General features: G+C 40.0%; 1 protein-coding gene across 2 annotated transcripts in view; it reads right to left on the reverse strand.

Annotated features, from left to right (window-relative positions):
- Nucleotides 1–5,687, reverse strand: part of LOC138755228 (solute carrier family 66 member 2) — a 53,359-nt gene extending 47,672 nt beyond the window's left edge. For both annotated transcript variants that reach the window (XM_069920832.1, XM_069920831.1), the window contains exon 1: nt 5,473–5,687. In XM_069920832.1, the coding sequence (XP_069776933.1) occupies nt 5,473–5,681 (209 nt within the window). In that variant the 5' untranslated portion in view covers nt 5,682–5,687. The remainder of the gene's footprint in view (nt 1–5,472) is intronic.
- Between the last annotated feature and the right edge of the window lie 11,085 nt (nt 5,688–16,772).

A 16,772-nucleotide genomic window follows, 5' to 3' on the forward strand; every position in this document is an offset into this window, starting at 1 on the left:
CAGTGTTCATTGGTATCCAAATACCACAATCACGGAATCAGAACATAAGAAATAGGACCAGGAGTAGGCCATCCAGCCCATTGAACAGTTCTGCCATTCAATGAGATCATGGCTGATCTAATTATAGGCTCATCTCCACCTACTTGCCTTTTCCCCACAATCCTTAATTCCCCTACTTTCTCTAAAGAATCTATCCAACCTTATCTTAACTATATTTAAAGATGGAGTCACATGATGGAGTTGGCCAGTTGGGTAAAACCAGCCCCCTCCAGAAAAAAAAGAAAAAAAGTTAGGAAAAGACAAAGCTCAACAAATATAAAATATAAGAAATAGAAGATAAAGTTACAGAGAAGAGAAAGAAGATGGCACCCAAGAAGAAAGAAGAAGGCCTTACCTGCATGAAGGAATAGAGAGCTGTGGTGGCGAGGAGCACCCAATCCCAGAAGTCGTGACCTCCCGACCAGTGGACTTCAAAAATGGCTCTCGAAGCCAAACAAAATTGCGCAACTGCGCATGCACAATCAAAGGAAAAAGGAAAAAAACGACGGGAGGGGGGCTCAGCAGAGGAGTGGGCAGCCACAGCGCGACCAGCTGAGGGACACTCAACACCAGGGCACTCAGCTTGAGGATGGTGGCAGGGGAGGGAGCGAGGAAACAGACGAGGGAGAAAGACAGGGGGGTGACCGACAAGAGGATCAACGGCAAGAGGCCCGCAAGATGGGCAGCCCAGGAGGGGAGGACCAACAGCAAGAGGACCAGGAAGAGGAGACCCGACAAAGAGATATAAGCAACTCATCAGGAAAAACAGAAGAGACACAGACACTAAGAGAAGAAGACATAAACAAAGGTACAGACACAGAAGAAGAAGAAGAAGAGGAAGAAGAAGACCAAGATCTTCACAGAGAAATAGAAGGTAAAACAGATGGACAGAATATAGATAAAGCCTTTTTTGAAGAACAAATGAGATCATTAAAAGAATGGTAATCATTAGAATTTAGTGCAATTAAAAGAAAAATGAAAAGAGCAGAAGATAAAATGCAAAGTTTAGAACTGGTCATGACAGAAATAGGGAAAAGAATAGAGAATGTGGAAAAGCGGGAAATGGCTGTAGAAATGGAAGTAAATGAATCAAGAGAAAAACTGGAAGTGACAAAAAATTTAGAGACACAAGAGTTGTTATCTCATAAAATCGATATGTTGGAAAATTATAGTAGGCGAAACAACATAAAAATAGTGGGCCTGAAGGAAGGTGAAGGCAGCACAGACATGAAGGAATTTATAAAAGGATGGATCTTGAAGGTCCTGGGAATGACAGAAATGCAGGAAGAAATGGAAATAGAAAGGGCACATAGAGCACTAGCTCCGAAACCACAGAAACATCAAAAACCAAGATCCATCTTAGTAAAATTTTTGAGATATACAACAAGAGAAAATATACTGGAGCGGGCAAGGAATAAAGTTAGAGTAGATAATAAGCCATTGGAATACAAGGGTCAAAAATTATTTTTTTACCCAGACACGTTTTCAACTTTTAAAGAAGTTTAAGAGGAAGGAGTTTAAAAAACGATTTTATGGAAAAAAGGTTATAAATTCATGTTAAGACATTCAGCCGTACTTAAAATATTTATACCCAGGGAGCAAAACAAATTGTTCTCAGATCCGGAGGAAGCACAAGAATTCACAGAACATTTGCAGATCATTTGCAGGACTGAAGAAGAGATGAAGAGATGTAACAAGAAAGAGGAATGGCGATAAAGTGTATATATAAAGATGTAAAAACAATGTATATGTAAAGAACTAAAGAGGGAAAAGAGAAAGGAAGGAAGGGGGAAAAAAAGAGAGCTTTGTTATATGTGTTTAAAAAAAAGTATTTTCTAGGGGGGGCTGAGGGGAGAGGGAATAACCATCACTGCAAAATCAGTTGACGCTTGTGAGCAAGATCACAATCCAAATGGAAAGGGGAGTTGTGGTTGCCTGGCGAGGGATAAGGGGCAACTCAGAGAGGGGGGGAGCTTTTGGGGTTAAGGTATTATTGGGTGTCGGAATTGTTGGAGTATTTTATGTTTTAAATGTGTTGTTTTACATTGAGTTTAAAAAGGGAAAACTAAGAGATAAAAATGGGAAAAAGGGGGATGGAGGTGGCGAGGAAGTGGAAAAGAGGTGTAAGCAAGATATAAGATGGCCACGTTGAACTATATGGCTATAAACATTAATGGAATACATAACCAAATTAAAAGGAAGAGGTGACTAAATTTACTGAAGAAAGAAAAAAATAGATATAGCATTTGTGCAGGAAACGCATCTAACTGAAGTGGAACATAACAAATTAAAGAGAGATTGGGTAGGACACGTAGCGGCAGCGTCATATAATTCAAAAGCTAGAGGTGTAGCTATATTAATTGATAAAAATGTACCAATCAAAATAGAGGAGGAAATAATAGATCCAGCAGGAAGGTATGTAATGCTAAAGTGTCAGATATACTCAGAATTTTGGAATTTGCTCAATATTTATGCACCTAATGAGGAGGATCAAAAGTTTATGCAGGATATTTTTTTGAAGATTGCAGACACACAAGGAAATATATTGATAGGAGGGGATTTTAACCTTAATTTGGATCCAATGTTGGATAAAACTGGACAAAAGACAAGCAAAAAGAATAAAGTGGCCGAATTTATGGTTAAATCAATGCAGGAAATTAAACTTATGGAGGCAACACACAAGAGAGAAGGAATATTCATATTATTTGAGTAGGCATAAAACATACTCAAGGATTGATATGATTTTGTTGTCGGCCCATATTCAAGGGAGCCTTAGGAAAACTGAATATAAAGCTAGATTACTATCTGATCACTCACCCCTGTTATTAGCAATAGAACTGGAAGACATCCCACCAAGAACATATAGATGGAGGTTAAACTCCATGCTACTTAAAAGGCAGGAATTTAGAGAGTTTATTGAACTCCAAATTAAAACATATTTTGAAATAAACACAGAATCAGTGAAAGACAAATTTTATGGGATGTAATGAAAACCTTCATTAGAGGACAGATAAAGTTATGTAAGTAAGATGAAAAAAGGATTACAATCGAGAAATAGAGCAGTTGGAAAGGGAGATAGTAAGTACAGAAAAGGAACTAGTAAAAAGGGATGATATAACAAAAAAGAGAGAATTGGCAGACAAAAAAAATAAAATACGAAACATTACAAATGTACAAGGTGGAGAAGAACATAATGAAAACAAAGCAAAAGTATTACGAACTGGGAGAAAAAACACATAAAATATTAGCCTGGCAACTTAAAACAGAACAAGTTAAAAGAACTGTAATGTGGATTATACAGAATTTAAAAAAGAATCACCATTTAAATGGCAAGCACAAGCAATCCAATACCTAGGGATCAGGTTAGATAATAATTTAAGCCACTTGTACAAACTAAATTATCAGCCACTAATAAAGAAATTGCAGGAAGACTTAGAACATTGGAAAGGATTACTGCTAATGTTGATAGGGAGGGTAAATTGCATTAAAATGAACGTGTTCCCAAGGATACAATACTTATTTCAAACGTTACCAATTTCTTTAACAGAAAAATTCTTTAATGAACTAAAGAGAAACTAAGGAACTAATGAAATTTTTGTGGAAAGGGAGGAAGCCGAGGGTAGCGTTAGATAAATTAACAGAGAGGAATAACCAAGGTGGTTTGCAGTTATCAAACTTTTGAAATTATTATAGAGCCGCACAATTAAGGTATTTATCAGATTTTTACCAGACAAGGGAAAAACCATACTGGACTAAAAAAGAACTAGATAAAATAGGGGAGAAGGTACCGGAAAATATACTTTATAAGTAGGATGAAAAGTTGGTGCAATATAAAAGCTCACCAGTATTGCATCATTTACTTAATATATGGAAAAAGATCCACTTAGAAAGGAAAAAAATGAATTACCAACTACCAAAATTATTATTGACGCAAAATCCACTAATCCCTTTTACAATAGATAACCTTTCCTTTAGAGAATGGGAGAGAAAAGGAATCAAAAGAATAGAAAATTGTTTTTTGGGAAATAATTTATTAACATCTGAACAGTTGAAGTACAAATATGGAGTAACTCATGGTACAATGTTTGTATATCATCAACTGAAAGCTTACTTAAAGGATAAATTGGGAAACAGATTGATATTACCAGAAGGAAGCAGCTTTGAATATGTGATTACAGACACAATGATAATTAAAAGATTTATAACGAAGATGTACATTAAGCTGCAAGATAAGGAAAATGATGAAATAAATGATAAACCTAAACAAAAGTGGGAAAAGGATTTAAACATAAAGATAAAAAATGAAACATGGGAAAAGTTATGTTCTGGAACTATGAAGAATATAATAAACACAAGGTTACGCATGATACAGTATAATTGGTTACACAGGTTATATATCATGCCTCAAAAGTTTAAAAAAATGGGATCCAACATTATCAGATAGATGTTTTCGCTGTAAGAAGGAAATGGGAACAACAGTACATGCAATTTGGGCATGTAAGAAAGTGAAAATATTTTGGGAAGATCTAAATCAGATATTAAATAAAATCACAAAAAATAACATGCCAAAAAATCCAGAGATCTTTTTTCTATGTAATACAAGAAGTAAGGAATTAGGCCTCAAATTGGATAAAGCGCAAAAAAGATTTATTATGATAGCCTTAGCAGTAGCAAAAAAATGTATAATGTCAACTTGGAAAATGGAAGAGAGCCTGAGAATACACCAATGGTACATGGAAATGAATAAATGTATTCCATTGGAAAAAAAAACCATATAATTTAAAATATAAAGTCACATTGTTTGCACAAATTTGGGAACCGTACATGGAACATAACAGAGAGGGCTTGCCTTGGACCTCCAACCCCTAAAATGATCCTCCATCTCCTAAAATGATAAGACAAAACGACTTGATTCAGTGTGTCACAAATAGATGACGCATTTTTCTTGTTTATTTTCCTTTGTGTGAAGATATTGTTTTATGGTTTTATTGTATTTATGGGTTTTGGAGTGGGGGGGGGGGGGTGGGAAGAGGGGAGGGAGGGAAAGGGAGAAAAATGCCACTGTGTATATTCACTGAGAAACGTTTGTACATAGTTTGGTTGAGATGGTTGACAGTGTGAAAATTTTTTAATTTTTTTAAAAACTGCTTCAAGGGGCAGCGAATTGCATGGATCCACCACCCTCTGGGAAAAGCAGATCCTCCTCATCTCCGTCCTAAATGGACTACACTGGATCCCCTGGGTCTCGTCTCCCCCACCAATGGAAACATCTTGCCCGCCTATCTCATCTCTGCCTTTCATAACTTTCTCTGTTCCTTTGGGATCCCTCTCATTCGTCTTAATTCCAGCCAGGAGCCCCCAATAAAACATCCCCTGGGCAAAAAGCACATTGAAACCAAACTGTTTGTGCCAAAAGTTTTAGCTCTCACTTACCAGAACAAGATTCTTAATATATTGGCCACAAGCAGCACCAAGCAAACGTGGATGGAGAAGCCCTCTGCATTCTGGCTGCGTCGGATGTCTCTGTACTGAGGAATGTAAGGCAACACACCTCCGAATATCATTGCCACCGCCGCTATCCAGGAAGCCAACTTGCTGACAGGTAGGGCGAACAGCTCGAGAGAGCGGAGACCCTCTTCCATTTTCGCCCCCCCCCCCCCCCCCCCCAAACTCCAGGTGAAGCCGCGCACAGCGATCCGCCCCTTCAATCGCCCAGTCTGGACGCGTCAACCGGCTGGAACATTGGGTGGCTGGAGCCTTGGCGCAAGGTCCGGCGGCCGCCTCGTCAGTGGGGGCGAGGGGGTGTGCGGAGATGTGCGCCGCGGAGCCAGGGGCACGGCCGTAAAATCTCTCGCGATGTCACTGAAGCATCCGGATTTCCTCCACGCCACGCCAGCAACTGAAATGTTTAAAGCAAGAGATGATTTTCTGGAAGAGGGGGGGGATCAATAAAACAAGCCCCGCGGCCGTGGAAAGGACGGGCTGCACGGCGAGTGGTTCCGAGACGTCCCGATCCCTTGGAGGAAGTTATACAACTCCTTCCCTTCCTTTCACAGACCATTAAAAGAAAGCAATTGCAAGATAGGAGATCATAAAGGTTGATACGCGTTATCTGCGACTGATAGAAGGCAAACATGGATCTTCCTTGCACCCTCGGTCCCAACTTTGTTCACTAACTATCCAGCCCCATGGGAAATTATAGTTTTAAATGGAGCCGAGCTTTCTCCTCCCTTCTTTTGTTGTCACGACGTAGCAGATGGAGGTCACTGGCCCGGTTGGGGCCATGACATGCTATCATAGGTCACTGGCGTCAGGTTCAACTCCACCCCATCACCCTTCATTTTCAATGTGGACATCCAGCATGGTAACAGGCCCGCCAGCCCGTTCGGAAAGGTGGAAGCCCACACTGACAAATTCCTTCCAGGTAGCGCTGGATTCGAACTCGGGAGCTACCACAGCGTTGCCCCTTTGTATTTTTTAAAAAATCTGTATTTTGATACATTCAATGAATGCTTCCTTGGGCAGAGTTCCAGGGATTCACTCTGCTCTGGGAAAAGTAGTTGCTCTTCATCTCGCCCCAATTCTAGACACACCTACCAGTGCAAACAACCTCCCTGCATCTATCTTTATACCTTTCGTAAGTGAGTGTGTTTCTTCAAGCTCCCTTCTCATCCTTCCAAGCTGAAATGAGTTTATTCCCAGCTGCTCCATCTCTCCTCTTAAGATTCCCAGAATCAACCTGTGCTGAAGCTCCCCTGCCACCTCTCAAATGCCAGCAAGTACTTCCTTTCTCAGGAAACGAGAAGACTCAAGAGACTCCACGTGGGGTCTCAGCAGAACAGGATACAGTTGGAGCAGAAGCTTCCCCCTCTTAAATTCAACCCCGCTAGCAATGAGGGACAACATGTCTTGTGAGGCAAAGCTGACAGGCTCTTTGCAGCAAGGAAAGATGAAAGGTGATTTAAGAGAGGTACATAAAATTATGGGGCACATCGATAAGGTGGGCAGCCTGCACCTTTTTCCTGGTTTGACAGTCGCAAATACCAGGGAACATCTTTTTAAGGTGAGCGGAGGAAAGTTTAGGGGCGATGTCAGAGATCAGTTTTTTTTAAAAAAGAGTGGTGGGTTCTTATAACACATTACTGGGTATGATGGTGACACCAGATACAATAGGGATATTCAAAAGACTTACATGGAAGGTACAAGGTGGGGAAAGATTAGATCAGGGGTGGCCAACTTTTTAATTTAGACATCCAGCACTGTAAAAGGCCATTTCGGCCCACGAGTCCATGCAACCCAATTAACCTACACCCCCTGGATTAGATTACTCAGGCTGGCATAACATCGTGAACTGAAGGTCATTTCTTGTAATGTTTTGTATAACAACCTATTTGACTCCTTCATTACCTGCTGCACCTGCAAAGACTTTTTGCAATTCATGCTCAAGCACTCCAAGATGCACAACATCCTGCAATTTTTCACCTTTAAATAGTAGTCAGATCTCTTATCTTTCTTTCCAAAGTGGATGACCCACACTTATTGACATACTCCATCTGCCAGACCCTTGCCTGCTCATTTAACCCATTACCTCTCTGTCCTTGACACAATTTCCTTTTCCGTTCAATTTAGTGTCATCAGCAAACTTAGATGCACAGCACTTGGTCCTCTTCTCCAAGTTACTTAAATATGTTATAAACAGTTGTGGACCCAGCACTAATCCCTGCAGCACACTATTATCCATTCACTGTCAACCAGAGAAATACTCATTCATCCTAACTCTGTTTTCCATTGGTCAACCAATTTTCTATCCATGCCAATTCATTACCCGCAAATCTGTGTTACGTATATACACCTTCGTGTTTATGATGCCATATCTATTGTGTGCTACAGGAAGCCATTTTAATTTGAGATAAACAATGAATAAAACATCATGTCTCTGTGCGCTAGTGTATTTCTAAGGCTAGAATACATCACATATTGGCTACGAGGATCAAAACAAACTTACCCTATGCTCCAAATAGTGGAATGAAGATTTAAAAGGGAAAAACAAGATTTTCATCACAGTGAGCCCCACAGGCTCAGGCACAGGGAACAAAAGAAAGAAGATTCAAAATGGAGAGACAGTTTAGAAAATTTGTGGACTCAGAAGAATCCTGATATGACTATGTAGAAAGATTTAATCATCACTGTCTTGCCCAACACACTGCCTTTGAACCAAAAAGATCACTATTTCTGAGCCAAGTGGGAAGCAAGACATTTAAACTGATGAAATCTCTGTTAGCACCTGAAAGACCAGGTACAAAACCTTAGGTAGAGTTATGTGGTATAATAGGAGCACATCAAAGTCCAAAACCACTGGCTTTAGCAGAAAGACAAATATTTTATTTCAGAAAACAGAGAACAGGTGAATCTGTAAGCAAATTTTTGCTGAATTATGAAGACTGTCAGAACACTGTGAGTTGTGTGCATTCTTAAACAAAGCATTAAGAGACAGGTTAGACTGCAGTACCAGACAAGTGATGGCTAAGTCCAAATGTAACCCTTAATTCAGCATATGATCCAGCCCTGAATTTTGAGAGGGCCGATAACAACTTGGACATCGGCCAAAGTGAACCACCAGTGGTGGAAACTTTTTTCAAGAATGCTTTCGCTGTGGAAAAAGCAACCACAACCCAGATAATTGTTCTTTCAGAAAATCTAGATGTTACCTATGTGACAAAGAGGAGAACATCATAGCCAAGTGTCCAAGAAAGAAAGAAAGTGGGAAAGCAAAGACCTATATTTGAAAAACTTCCCTCAGGAGTAAGAAACGTGGAGGAGGATGAAAACCCCAACAATTAAACAAACAACTCAGAGGAAGACAAAATATGGGAAGTCACGTATATTTCCGGAATAAAGGATAAAAATTCATAAAAATCAACATTCAGGTGAAAATCAACAATGAACAAATGGAATTGGACACAGGGGCAGCAATGTCATTAATGCCACTGAAGTTAAAAATCCGACTGTTACCCCACCTCACCATTAAAGAGTCTGACATGATGTTGTAAACTGTCACAGGGGAGGAAATCAAGGTGTTTGGAAAATGCAGCATAACTGTGGAATATAAAGGACAGACACTGAAAAGATTACCTCTCTACATTGTTGACACCAAAGGGCTGTTCAGACATTCAATTAAATTGGATATGTAATGAATGCATGCCTGGAAGATAAGGCTAAGCCAAAACTGGAAAAAGTGCTCAAGAGTATCAGGCTATTTTCAAAAAGGCCTGAAAAAATCCAAGGAATCCAGGCAAAATCAAGTGTTGAACCCAAGTTCTTTAAGCCCAGAATGATATTGTTTGCAATAAAGGGAAAGATTGAATCAGAAATTAACAGATTGGGAAATGAAGAAATACTAGAAAGAATTCAAAACAGCAGCTCCTATCGTACAAGTGTGAAAAATCAATGGAAAAGTCTGAACTTGCGATGATTACAAAGTCACCATTAATCAGGCTTTGCAAATACATGAACATCCTATGCCCAAAGCAGAGGAATTATTTCAGGCCTGAACGAGGGAAAGAAATTCATGAAGCTGGACTTATAGAGTTGAATGAGGCCTCAAAAAATATGTGGCAATCAATACTCATTTGAGGTTATTCACCTAGACCTGAATGGCATATGGAATATTAGCAGCCCCAGCCATATTTCAAGATGTCATGGACAAATGATTGCATGGCATAAATGTAGGATGCTATCTTGATTACAGGCCGAGATTACTTGGAGCACCTATCTAACCAGAAAGAGTCCTTAATCAACTGCAACAAGCAAACATTCACCTGCATCAGGACAAATGTGTATTTGTGGTATCTTCTGTAACATATTTAAGCTTCCCAATTAACAGTGAAGAAATCCGAATGAATACTGTTGGTACCGAAGCCGGCTGCAGAGCACCCTTTCTAACAAATCGAGCCAATTTGCAGTCGATCCTGGGTTTGGTTAACCATTATTGGAAACACATTCCAAATATGTCAACATTGTGCAGTTCGTTGAACCAATTGTTAAAAGATCTGGAACGAAGAGACTAGTAACATGGTCGATTGCTTGAAAGAACTACTAACGTCATGTGACAATGTTCTTGTCCACGATGACCCAGAAAAGGAAATAACCATTGCAGTCAATGCTTCCCCAGTGGGATTAGGTGGTGTTGTCACAAGGGGAACAACTGGTGGCCTACACCTCAGTCTTTAACGGTATGCACAATTGAAAAAGAAGGGCTTGCCATAATATTTGTGTCAAACGATTCCACCAATACTTGTACGGTAGGAAGTTTACCTTAGTAACAGACAACAAACCACTAAGTTTGACTCTAGGCCCTAAAAAAAGGGATACCAGTGCTAGCTGCAACAAGAATTCAAAGATGGGCCATGCTGCTCGCTCCATATGATTACGATCTGAAACATAAACCAGAAACACAAAACAGCCATGCTGATGCTCTATTTCACTTACTGCACTGTAACATGAACAGAAAAGACAAGATAATTAAATGGACGGTGGAGGCTACTGCAATTAATCAAGAACAACTCATCGCTTACCAATTACAGCAAAGAAGAATGGAAAGAAGAAACACTGTCAAAGGTCCTACATTTCACATTAAATGGGTGTCCGAGACCAAAGCCATCTTTCCCGAACTGAAACCTTATTGTACATTGCATAATGAGATATCCATTGAAAAATGTTGTTTATTATGTGGACCCAGGACAATCATTTCTACAAATGGCAGACTGCCATGTTATCAGAGCTTCACAACAACCACCCAGGCATTGTTTGGATGAAAGCTTTGGCACATATACATGCCTGGTGTTCCTTATTATACATTGATAATGAACAGACGGTAAGAAGATGTGCCATTTGTCAGAGTAGCAACCCAAAGCTCCTCAAGCCGAAGTTAACCCATGGAGATGGCCATCATGACCATGGCACAGGATTCACATAGATTTTGCTGGTTCATTTATGGAAGAAAATTTCCTAATTTGTTGCCGATGTACACTCTAAATGGCCAGTGATGTCACACATGAAGAAAACAACAACAGACCAGACAATTGAACTCTCTGATAATGGGCCACAGTTTGCATTGGATGCCTTTAAAATGTTCTTATGTAATGACAATATATAACACATCTTGTCAGCACCCTACCACAAATGGGGAAGTGGAACATTTTGTACAAAACTTTTAAAAAGGTAACGAAAACTAAAAATCTCAAAAATATCACAGATTTCCTGTTAGGATACAGAAATACACGGCACTCTACGACCAAACGAACACCAGCAGAATTGATGTTTGGACGTAACTTAAGAACAAGGCTTTCCACATTGGCCTTCACATGGAACAATCCACGTCTCTCCAAATAAATCTACGAGGTCTCTGCAAGTAGGAGTCTGGCTCGGGACTACTGAGACAATAGGGAGTCATAGGTGATAGGAGTGATTCTTAAAAAATTGAGTCCCTGTTCTTATTCTATACTGGTGGGTAGTAAAATATGGAAGCGGCACATCGAGCAGTTGAGAGCGGTGGATGATCCTATGGCCACACTCACTGTTCATGATCCCGATGAAATTCCAAATGAGATTCCATGGGCTCATTCCCCTGTTGACGATCCAGAAATATCTTTGGGAAGTGAGCCCCCTTCAAGGATGACTGTTCAACAGGGCAGTCCTACCATTCTACTAAGCACTCCTACCGCTCAGCAGCGCAGCCCTCAGCAACATCCAAATGTGGCACGCCAAATACAAGGTTCACAGTCTTTAACACAACTGAAGTACTACCTGAAAAGGCAAAGAGTCTGGAGAAGTCACAAAGTATTCTGGTTGATTCTACCTCATTGAGACAATCCAAAAGGGAAAAAATCCTCCAGAATGGCTGAGAGAGTATGTACAGTGAGTTGGCTGCTTAACATGTCATACTTACATTATGGTGTCATTGCAATTCTCACCATTAGTCTATGGGCACCATGTAGTTATCATAGTTTAGTATACAGTAAGTGCTGTCTATATGTTATTTTCACAAAGCATTTATTTTGTGTGGGGGGGGGGGAGAAGAGTGTAATGTATATACACCTGTGTGTGTGTATGGCATCATCAGCTCGATGTGATGACATTGCCACTCATATATGTGTATAATTCACTGGGTGCTGCAGGGAACCATTTTAGATTTGCAATAAACAATGAATAAAGCATCACTTCTCCATGTGCTAGTTATTTTTAAACCTAGAATACACAACACTGTGCATCCTATTCTCATGAAGAAGTCTTTGTGTAGTATCTTATTAAACACCTTCTGCAAATTTAAGTATACCACATCCACCTGCTCCTCTCAATCCACTGCACTTGTTATATCCTCAAACAACTCCTGTGAAGTAGTTACATATGACATATACATTGCTTGGTGGCACAATTTCAAAGTCTCACTATTACTTCCCATTACCCCTTCCAAATAATCAGTGGCTAAGAGACCAAATGATTTAGCTATAAATAGCCAAACTAATTAGAATACAAGGGGACTCGTTTTTCCTGCCTTGGGTTTTACCATTTCACCATTCGTACAGTCTAAAGTTTTTAAACTAATTGAAAACTTGCAAGTTATAGCATCATGCCTCATGCCTGACGGCCAAACCAATCATAGAGGGGCAATAATCTCTCTAGAAACACAAATGGAAGAAAAAACCTGGCACTGAAAATATATGCACTCACAGGCAAACCTGTAAAATTAGGACCGTGATAACAGTGCTTGCTGGTGGTAAAGAAAACTGCCAAAAGATCTAATTATACGAGTCACATGTTTAATCTTTCTGACATCGATTTATACTTGACGTCCATTCAAAAAGAAGCATGGCATCCAGCATCTCTGATAACATCAAGCAGCCTGGGGTGCAAAAAACACTCGCGTTGAAGAATTCTCTGAGCAAAACAGGAAGGATTTTGGAGGAATATTTTAAAATAACTGTCGCCATCAATTTCACAATAAGATTATAAAGTTCATTAGTTTCACCAACATATGCTGAGATTCTTTATGGCGAAACAGGATAGTAAAACTTGCAACAATTATATTATACTTATGAGGGGATTCATGTCAGGAAAGAAGTGGAATAAACAGAAAGATAAGGCAGTCCAAGATATAAATCTGGATGGAAAATAATTTATTTATTGGATTGTTAGTTTGCTTATTTCCAATTTTTTTTGGCACAGAGTTACATATTAACAATGTCACATCAGTGTTCCAGCTCCAATTTTCTTTGGGTTCAATTCTGCCTTAAAGCTAAAAATGAGTTTGTGATCCACTTTAGATACATGCATGTAAAATAGGATCAACAGCAGAGCATTCAATGGCATCAAGTTCTTGATTAATTACAAACTTTTCCTGTAATAAATAAATTAATCCTTGCTCTATTAAACATTACAATTGTACAACATTTTGCATTATGAAACTTAAGCTATATAATTAGCTGCACCACATGTGGTATGTATTTATTTTTAAATGGGCTGTATTTCAGGATCATAAAGACTTCAGTTATGATCACATCCCTCCACAAACTCAATGGCACTCAACTTTAACACTTCACATTTCCTGCTGTGTATTTTGCTCGCCACATCACAGTACTAAATATTCCCCAAACTCCAATAGCAGTTTTAAAATGCATGTTCAACGGCAAGCTCAGAACCTCCTGCAAAAAATTAATACATTATCATATTTCCTCATGACAAAAGAGATAATTCAGTTCAACTACAGTGGAAAATATTTTTTTCCCCCAAAAGGTTTGCTTCCTGGAAAAAAATGGGGATTATCACAGACAACTTCAAGCTGAACACAAGGATATTTTCAGATTTGCTGAATCACACAGGCAATTGGAGCAATATTAAGTGAACTTTTATTAAATTTAACATGTTTAATCACATAATGATATTGAGCCAAGCTCTCAGGTTGACTGCACATATTGCACAACAAATGTGAGGAGCCCAGGGTTTGACTTGGTCATCAATTTTGCAACCCAAGTAAACTCATAGACTTTCTTAACAAGTGCAATCATGCTGTGTCTTGGAACTCTCCACAAATGTAACAGAATGTATTGCACCTGTTGCAACATTGACGAGATATTTCTGCTATATTGAATCTTTCTGAAGACGATAAATGCCATTGTTAAGTACACTCATTTTGCTATTACCTGAAGAACATGTGTTCAATCTATAATCGATGTAATCCACAGCATTTGTACACGTGAGCTGCTTTTTTTTTATAAAAGCTTGTTTGCGCCTATCCTAAGCAAGCCCTGGCTTAAGTCAACATTTTCAAAGCACTTGCACTGAGTGTATGCCCAGATATACTTTGAACAAAACAGCTGCCATTTATACGAGACAAAATATGACATGAAATCACAAAAATAGGTTATATCTTAAAAAAAGGCATGTGATAGGAAAATTTTTAAATGATTTTCATGATCAACAATCCAAACTCCATAAAATACACCCAAAAAAGTTCAGGAAGAAAAATCTTCGTTGTTCAGTGCTATCAGAGCAATCTCAATTACTCACTTATTTCCCTATAGCCTTTTCTTTACACATAGGAACATAGGAAGTAGGAACAGGAGTAGGCCAAAAATGGCCTATCAAGCCTGCTCCGCCATTTAATACGATCATGGCTGATCTAATTTATGACCTAACTCCATCTACCTGCCTTTTCAGCATATCACCTAATTCCTCTATCATGTAAAAAATTATCTAACCGAATTTTAAATATGTTTAATGAAGCTGCCTGGTTAGAGAATTCCAAACATTCACTACTCTCTGGGAAAAACTATTTTTCCTCATCTCTGTCCTAAATCTACTCCCCCGAATCTTGAGACTGTGTCCTCTGGTTTTAGTTTCCCCGGCCAGCTCAAAAAACCTTCCTACATCCATCCTATCCATACCCTTCATAATCCTATATGTTTCTATAAGATCTCCTCTCATTCTTCTGCACTTGTTCTTCTGAACATACTGTTTAATGGTTGGCGTAGAGGTTTAATTGGGCAGCATGGGCTCGTGGGCTGAAATGGCCTGTTACCATGATGAATGTCTAAAAAAATCTCCCGGATTCTCTCATGTTACCACACATCCAAGCAGTAATCAACATTATCCAATTAATCAACACCTTTGGAATCTAGGAGGAATCTGGAGCATTTTGGAGAAACCCACATGGTCACAAAAAGCCCTTTCAGGTGGCCCAAACCTCACCTCACCGCCCACCCCCCCCCCCCCACGTAAAGCCACAAATTATCCCTCCTTGCAGTTAAATACCTACTTACCTGAATGCACCCAGAGTACCTCCAAGGCGCTGATGCCAACCATCCTCGGGGAGGAATAATCAGCAGAGCACTGGGCTCCGCCGATGCACCTGAATTAGGGGTGGGCTGATGACTCCATGCTACCTGACAGCACTGGGATGGGGAGGTCTGCCGGGGCGGCCGGTAGGGGATGCTAGGGGCCGCAAGGGAGGCCAGTGCGGAATGTTTCAGCCCGGCTGGCCGTTCTGGCACCTCACTGGGCGCTTCGGACTTTGAGGCTGCTCTCTGCGGCACAAAACACGGCACAGCAATGGCGGTCTTCCCTACCCATAACCTCCCATGCAGATAGAACTGTTCTGAGAAACACAGAGTGGTTCCATCTGCGTGGGGGATTATGGGTAGGGAAGACTGCCATTGCTATGCTGCATATTTATTATGGGTGGCGCTGCAGATCCAGTCGTCCCGCATCCATCAGATCCGGAGGGCACTACGAGGCGCCTCTGGATAGGAATGGGAAGCTCAAGCAGCTTTTTAGGGCTGCTGCCTGAAAGGTAAGTTCTTGGTTTTCAATCCGCTCCTGTCGCTGGTCTCAAGGCAGAGCATTCACCTGAAGTGGCCTAAAGAGAATGTGCCAACTTCCATATAGTTGTACATGAGTTGCAGGAATTGAGAGACACTGCAATACCTACTGCATCTTTGTGCCACCCTATATATATATATATTGCCATTTAAGCAAACTCAACAGCTTGCATTCTAACTCATATTCATTGATCACACCATTGAGGGGCAAAGATCAGAACAGCTATGATTTTGTTGATTGGTTAAGCAAGCATGAGGAGTTGGAGAATTCACTCCTACACCCATTCTTATGGACTTAACTGAATGATGTAGAACTGTCAACCTTCAGTTTAGATCATTCTAGCTCAGTCCTTCCTTCTGAATCTTTACTCCTTCAACTCAGACCTCTTGCACATCTCCAATTTTCAGTGATTCATCAGGTCATCTTGTTGTCAGCTGCTTTTCAAAAAAAAATATAATTCACCCAATGTGGACGTTGCTAGTAAAGCCAAAATTTGGCAAGGTGGCGGTGACTTGCCTTCTTGAATCTCTGTAAGCCACTTACATACACCATTCCCGTATTTCAAGAGTGAAAAAAGATCAGAATCAGGATTTATTGTCATGAACGAGTCACAAAATTTGTTGTTTTGCAGCAGCTTCATTCTGTAAACACTCAAATAAACCACCCTACCATACATCAGATGGAAGCTCATTCCACACTAAATAAAAATTACAGCCTCAATAATAAGAGCAGGAAAAGTCAAAGTAAGACAGTTTGGTTCAGTGATCATTCAGGAATCTGATGGCAGTAGGAAAGAAGCTGTCCTTGTGCCGCTAAGTGCCTCTCTTTAGGCTCCTGTACCTTTTTCCTGATGGTAG

This window comes from Narcine bancroftii, chromosome 2, assembly GCF_036971445.1.
Source record: "Narcine bancroftii isolate sNarBan1 chromosome 2, sNarBan1.hap1, whole genome shotgun sequence".
Classification (NCBI taxonomy): domain Eukaryota; kingdom Metazoa; phylum Chordata; class Chondrichthyes; order Torpediniformes; family Narcinidae; genus Narcine; species Narcine bancroftii.